General features: G+C 50.4%; 1 protein-coding gene across 1 annotated transcript in view; it reads right to left on the bottom strand.

Annotated features, from left to right (window-relative positions):
- Nucleotides 1-6,254: 6,254 nt before the first annotated feature.
- LOC103778897 (gallinacin-11-like) overlaps nucleotides 6,255-7,271 on the bottom strand; it is a 2,157-nt gene continuing 1,140 nt past the window's right edge. Inside the window, exon 2 of the mRNA XM_008946549.1 lies at nucleotides 6,255-6,382. Within this exon, the coding sequence (XP_008944797.1) occupies nucleotides 6,255-6,382 (128 nt within the window). The remainder of the gene's footprint in view (nucleotides 6,383-7,271) is intronic.

Genomic DNA, 7,271 nt, shown 5'->3' with positions numbered 1-7,271 from the left:
CTGTCTTGATCCTCTAGACTTCTCTTATAACCCCTCAAACCCACCAAACTCCAGCCTTGCTTTGCAGAAGATGCTTCTGGACTCAACCTCCTGCCTACTCCCAGGTCCCCCATGAGCCCAGGGAGATGTCTGGAGGTAAGCCCCAAACCCTATGTGTGATCAGGCCTACAGGCTTCAGATGGGTCATACCTATTGCTGAAAACACATAGATCTTCAGGCCTCTAAGATATCCAAGGGCTCACTGAAGTTCTTGGAGATCTAGCCCTTATGTCAGTCACCTAAACAGGCATCTGCTCACATTTGGGATCCTAGACACCCACACCAGGTGGGTAGGTGTGATGCCAAATCTACGTGCCCTTCTGCTGTGGTAGCTGGAGGTCAGGGCTGAAGCCCAGAACATCTGGAACACATCTGGCACCTGCTGTGTGAACCACATCTCGGGGATTACTTTGGCAGCTAGACTTCTTGCTGGCCTTGTCCTGCACCGTGGTCCCTGTGTGAAACCCACCAGTCTCACAGCCTGCTGCAGCTCCTTTACTCTCTAACTGGAGGAAGGTTTCATTACAGCTTCTGCATCCAGACCCATTTTATCTCCCTAGCCTGCCCCTGGAGCTGGTGTCCAGGTTGGGAGGTAGGGTGGTGGCATCTTTCTCTTCACAGGTGGTGGAGGAGCAGCCACGTAGGAGCAGGCTGAATAGGACCCTCTTTCTCCAGCATATGGGTGAAGGAAGAGCCATGCATGCATGGATTGTGTGGGATTGCTGAGGGCATGAAGGACAATCTAGACGTAAAGGGCTTGCCCAAGACCAGGAGGGCTGAACAGGAGCCCACCTGACTGCTGTGCTGCTCCCGATGGCCCAGCTCTGTTTCCAATGGCATTGTTAGGGCAGAAGCAGAGGGTTCCACCTCCATCTGGTGCTCCCTGCCAAGCAAACGCTGGCCTGCTGCCTGGGAACAGCAAATTCCAGTGAGGGAGAGGTCCCTGCTGTGCTTTGGTGAACTAAGGTCTCCATGAGGTTGTGCTGGTTGACAGCCCAGGCGTGAGATTAGGGCTCTAGTTTGGGTGCCTGTAGAGCTGTGAAGATCCCAAATATACCTCCCAAGATATCTGGATGGTTTCTGGGTCTTCATTAGTATAGACCTGCTCAGGTAGCACTGCAGAATCCCTATTTTTGTAGCCACCTCAGCTCTGGCAGGTCCAGGTAGCTGGGGTTAAAGGCTCAGCCAAGTCTTTCCCACAAAAATCATAGAATGGTTTGGGTTGGAAGGGACCTTTAAAGGCCATCTAGTCCAACCCTTCTACTGTGAGCAGGGAGTAGGCTGCTTCTCCTCGTTTGGCTTTTTCCCACGAGGGCAAAAACTTCATGTCTTTTCAGACAATTGATCTGATTTACTTTAGTGCCATAGGGACAACGTTGCCTACAAACTGTCAGAGCCTTTCCAGCTCCCCTGATTGAAATCTGGCTGGCCAACAAGCCCAAAATGTACAGAGAACAGAAGGCTCAGCAGCTGGTGAGGGAGATTTGCAAGGTGAGCTGCATGAGCCCACCTTTCACTTTCTTAGGAAACCAGGCTATGAATATGACATCTAAGCATCCCCCAGAGAAGAGGCATGAGAAATAAACTGCTTGGTTTGGACAGGTGCCTCCATTTAAAAGCCTCCATGTGCTGAACTTGTACATCAGCTTGTGTTGGAGAGATGGGCTGGGGCTGGGGAGGAATTTGGCTCCAGATCCAGCCCCAGCTCTGTTTTCAGTGGTGGCTCCCAAGCTGCCAGCCAGCTCTGGGTACTCTGGCTCTCCTGATGGCTCATCCAACTGCAGGGGATCTCCAGGGGAGTGCTGGCATCTCCCTGCAGGTGCTGGTGGCCAGGTCTGTGTTATGCTGACCCAGGGAGAAGAGCTGGGCTGCTGATGGGAGAATGGAATAGCTCTGATGAATGAATGGCTGGACCTCTGGAGAAGGGTCTTGACCCTGGTGAGGTCAATGGGAATTTTCCTGTTTGACTCATCCCAGCAAGAATTTCATCTCCCAGGGAGGACTTTTCCCTGGCTCTGAGCAAAGTGTCAGCTAACTGGCATAGCTCTCTCATTACATCATTGTTTTCTTGCTTTCACAGGAATGATTGACCCAAAGAGAAATATTTTACCTGGAAAGGGAGGCCAAGAGCTAACTGACAAAAGCAGGGGAGTGTCAAAATCACATGCTGAAAAAACACAGAAGGGCTGAGAGTGGATCTGAACAGCTAATGGATTTAGGCTGAGGCAGCTCATGGGCAGAAAACTGCCACGTGCAAACGCACTGATGGCTTTGGGATGATTGCTTGGTGATTACAGAGGAAAGGAGGAGCACCAGAAATGCAGGCTGTGGATGAGGAGGGCAGCCTCTCAACGGTGCAAAAATTTCAGATCCATTTCAAACGAGCAAGTCTGGGCCTTTCCTTCATCATGGTGCATTGTGGGAGAGGGATGAACCTGGGACAGACCTGCTGGGCCTCGCGTGGTCTAGGTGGGGGAAGCATGGCTGAGGGACATTCCTGCTATGAACCCCATGGGCAAAGGGGTCTGCATGCATCTGGGGAATCCCTGCTCCTTTTCTGAGCCTTAATTTCTCCAGCCAGCCCTTCCCGGTGCTTATAAAGACCTGGCACAGCCTGGAAAGGAATCATAGAACACAATCAGAGAATAGGTTGGGTTGGGAGGGAACTTTAAAGGTCATTTAGTGCAACCCCCTGCAGGGAGCAGGGACATCTGCAGCTAGAGCAGGGTGCTCAGAGCCCCGGCCAACCTCCCCTGGGATGGTGCCAGGGATGGGGCAGCGACCACCTCTCTGGGCAGCCTGGGCCAGGGGCTCACCACCCTCAGGGTCAACAATTTCTTCCTTCTCTCTAGTCTAAATCTCCCTCTTCGAGTTTCAAATGAACCCCATTGCAATTGTTTTCTCTGGGAAGGGAAATAAAGAGTCACCCTGCTCCCACCACAGAGGGTCCCACTTCCAGCAGCTTTGCTGAGTGTCAGCAGGAGTCACAGACGGGCACTTGCTGTTCTGTTAAACTTGGAGTTTATTGCTTCCAGGTAAGGAGAAAGACAGTTTCTCACTCGTGCATGACAGGTGATGATTAGATACAAAAAGAGAAAATAAATAGTCTGGGTGGTCCCTATTTCTTCTCGTCACAGTGTCTGCTAGAAAGTCACAGCGAAAGCAAAAAGCAAAACGTTCAGAAGTCCATGAGAGAATCCACAGCCACATTCTCCCAGGAGAGCAACAGTTTCAGAAAGGCACAAAATTTCCACCCCAGGGGCAGCTCCTCCCTTGTCAGTGGAGCCCGCAGCTCCCCACGTGCTGCATTTTCCTCCTCTGGAACTCTTCAGCTTTTTGTGGGGGTGGGTGACAGTCTTTTGCAGCAGAGGATGATGGGGTGAAAGCAGTACCCAGCCAGATATTCCCCAGAAAGGCAGTACCCCACTCGGCACAAGCCTCCTTCATGGCTGCATGTCTCAGGTCCGTGGGCATCTCCTGCACAAAGAAGCAGCAAGCTGGGGGGTAAGATGCAGCAGGTACCACTGTGAGCATCACACACAGCTGCCAAGGCCACACCCGGGACCCCTGTCCCAAAGGACAGCTTCAGACATCTGTGCTGGACACCCCAAGCTGCAGAGCCAGCCTCATAGAGCCCTGGAATGGGTTGGGTTGGAAGGGACCTGAAAGATCATCTCGTTCCAGCCCCTTGCCATGGGCAGGGACACCTTCCACTAGAGCAAGTGGTTCTAAGCCCCATCCAGCCTTGTTTTGAGCACTTCTAGGGATGGAGCATCCACAACTTCTCTGGGGAACCTCTTCCAGTGTCTCACCACCCTCACAGTAAAGAACTTCTTCCTAATATCCAGTCTAAACATAACCTCACTCAACAAACATCTCATCGTGCAGTGGTTTTTCTCAGGATGTTGTCAAACACTGTGGTGGGACGTCAGAGCAGTTGCTCTCACCCTACCAGAGAGGAAGCTGCAGCCTGAGAAAAGGCAGAAAGATCTTCCCAGAGCACAAGACATCCCCTGTGGAGCTCCTCTGGCCAGGCAGCAGTGAGGTGCCCCATGTTCATAGCTTCTTCCCTGCTCATTTTTGCATTACCCCAAGGGATTAAATCATGCATTTTGCCAACGTTCCTCACCCCTTATCTCATCCAGAAACCTGAGAACACCCTTCTCCCTGACCATGTATATTTTGATTTGGTTAGACAGTGAGAAAAGATGACATTTATTCCCAGATCCCTCTCTTTACCACCCTCAGCCTTCCTGGTCTTACCGGGTCTGGTCAGGCAGCTGAAGACCAGAATGAACCAGAGGATCCCCATTGCTTTACTTCTGCTGGAAAATCACAGGGCTGAGCGTGAGATCTTGCAGAAGCCCCTGGGTGCTGCTGGCACGCTGGGTGGCACCCGTGAAGTGAGAGAGAGGAGGCAGGAGCTAATTATATTCCAGTTTCAAGAGTAATATTTGCTGACTAGAAACCCTCCGTGTCGTTCTGACCCGCTGCTGCAGCTCCAAACAATGTTGACTTGCTTCACGTTCACTGGTTATTGGCTTCCTTGATCCCTCTCCCCAGCAGTTGGCATTTTGGACAGGTAGGTTGCCAGCTGAAGGCAGCTTGGTGGAAAAAGAGGCTGGGGGGGGGTTCCTCTGCTCTTCATTCACAGCCAGCAAAGCCCCCAGGGAAATGTTGGGTGGGAGGATAGCAACCTGCAAGGAAAGACTCCTGAGGAGTCAGGAGGAGAAAAGTGCAAACTAGGAGTGATTCCTTTTTAATCTGAGCTCCTGTGAATATTTTCCTCCAGCTGAAACCTGGGTGTGATTTTTTTTTTCCCTGCCCAAAAGGCCATTCCAGCTTTGGCTTCTGAGGAATTTGGGAGGTTTCATTCCTGAGCGAGATGAGCACACAACACTGGTGGAGGAGGTAGCTGAGGTAGCTCAGCAATGCTCCACTTGGTGGTAATTATGGGATAGATTCCAGCTACCTTTGCCTGGCTGCTGCCCCTGCCTGGTCCTGTTGTTTGCTGTCCCTTCAGCAAACAGTTTGTGTGAATAGATCCTAAACTGGAGCGTTGAAAGATGGAGGTTAAAAATTCCCTTTAGGGAATTTGTGTCCCTTGGGATGCCTGGGTATTGGGGATTTCTGCAGGAGTGACAGAGGCAGACAAGACACTCTGGGAGCCCAGCATGATACCCTGGGTCATCTCAAGTGGCACCAACATCCAGCTGTGGGCAACGGTGTCTGTCCCTAAAGCCAAGGACAAAAGATGGATTTTGTGGCTGAAAAACATGAGCTAACAACGTGTGCTCACAGCCCTGAATCCCCTGGCAGCTCCCTGCGTGGGCACAGGGCAGGGAGGGGATCCTGCCCCTCTGCCAGCTCTGGGAGACCCCCCTGCAGTGCTGGGGCAGCTCTGGAGTCCTCAGCACAGCAGAGCCAGGGACCTGCTGGAGCGGGGCCAGAGGAGCCCCAGCAATGCCCCGAGGGGGGAACCCCTCTGCTGGGAGCCCAGCAGGAGAGAGTTGGGCTGGGGCAGCTGAGAGGAGAAGGCTCCAGCTGGGGAGACCTGCTGGGGGCTGCCAGGACTGCCAGGGGGCCTAGAAAAAAGATGGGGATGGACTTTTGAGCAGGGTCTGTTGGGATAGGAAAAGGGGTGATGGTATTAAGCTAAAAGAGGGACATTCAGACTGGAGAGAAAGAAAAAAAATGTTGATACTGAGTGTAATAAGCCCCTGGCCCAGGCTGCCCAGAGAGGTGGTTGCTGCCCCATCCCTGGCACCATTCCAGGTGAGGTTGGCCAGGGCCAACCTCAGTTGGAGTTGAATGGTGTAGGTATGACGTGACCATGCCACTTGGACCATCCTTACTTCTGTCACTTTAACAGAGGAGAAGACATCAGCTTCTAGAGGAAGGAAGAAGACAGAAAAGGGAGGCTGATGAAGTTTGCATTATGTGCTTTCCAAGGACATTACAGCAAAGTTTCTGTGGATTTCTGTTTGTGAATATAATAGAAAGACATTCTGACTCTTTCTATACATATACAACTATTTTACCTGTTTATTTGGTATTTATTGCCTTTGTTATACAAAGAAACATGTCACTTCTACTTAATTATACACTTCACAGCTGAGAACACCAGGCAACTTCTCAAGAAGACTCAGAAGAAAGCTGGTTCGTTTTCTTGGCCATGCATTTCTGTGGTTTTCTGCGATTCCATGAGGACTTTGTTACACTTCTGTGCAGCACTTCCATTCTCTGTGAGGGCACAGTCCCACTTGTTCTTGCAGGCATTTGATTTTTGAAGGTACACAATGACCCCCCTCCTCTTGGCAGGTACGGAATTTTGATGTCGTGTCTGCAAAAGGAAACAGATTGAAGTGAGACCAGAAAACGTTATACCAACATCTGAACCTCCTCCTACAAGTGTCATGAAGTCCTAGCTGCTGTGCCACCAAAAGCAAGGAGAGTAACATGGACTGTAGGTCTTCTCTGGGTGTTTCTGTAAGAATTTTACATAAATTTGGAAAAAAAAATGTGTCATGAAGTCCTAGCTGCTGTGCCAGCAAAAGCAAGGAGAGTAACATGGACTATGGGGCTTCTCTGGGTGTTTCTGTAAAAAGAATTTTACAGAAATCTGGGAAAAAAAAGGAAAATGGAAAGAAAAATGGATTTGTGACCCATCAACCTGGAAAAGAAACAACTGAAGGAAGGATATTGTGAAGGTATGAAGAAGGTGAGTGTGGAATGACTACGTTTCATTTGCAGGATTATGAGTTGATATTGTGAAGGTATGAAGAAGGTGAGTGTAGAATGGCTACATTTCATTTGCAGGACAGAAGTAGGTGGTCCTGAATAAAATTATGAGTCGACTAGTTGGCTCTAAAGCTTGTATTGATGAATGATTTATGTTGACTATTGAGTAGCTCCAAAATGAAGCAAGTCCAGAAAGGATTAGATGAATTTCCATGGAAGAAGTCAGCTGGCACCTGTGGAACCTAGCAGAGTGGATGCGACCAGCAGCTCCCCAACAGATGACTGTAGGAAGATATATCAAGAAGGACTCTGTGTGGGCTGGATTTTTCCTTTCATTGCCCAGGGGATCTGTTCTGTTGGAGACAGGACATCAGGCTACGTCCTGGTATTTGGCCAACCCAAAATGGCAATTCTGTTCCTGTGCTCCAGGGTGGTGTTTGTGGAGGAGCAGCCAGGTCCATCTCTGTAGGTGGGAGGAGCTGGCTTAGGGC

The sequence above is a fragment of the Merops nubicus genome, unplaced genomic scaffold (assembly GCF_000691845.1).
Source record: "Merops nubicus isolate BGI_N331 unplaced genomic scaffold, ASM69184v1 scaffold12390, whole genome shotgun sequence".
Classification (NCBI taxonomy): domain Eukaryota; kingdom Metazoa; phylum Chordata; class Aves; order Coraciiformes; family Meropidae; genus Merops; species Merops nubicus.
The sequence above is the reverse complement of the archived record's forward strand: the minus strand, read 5'-3'. Positions and strand labels throughout refer to the sequence as shown.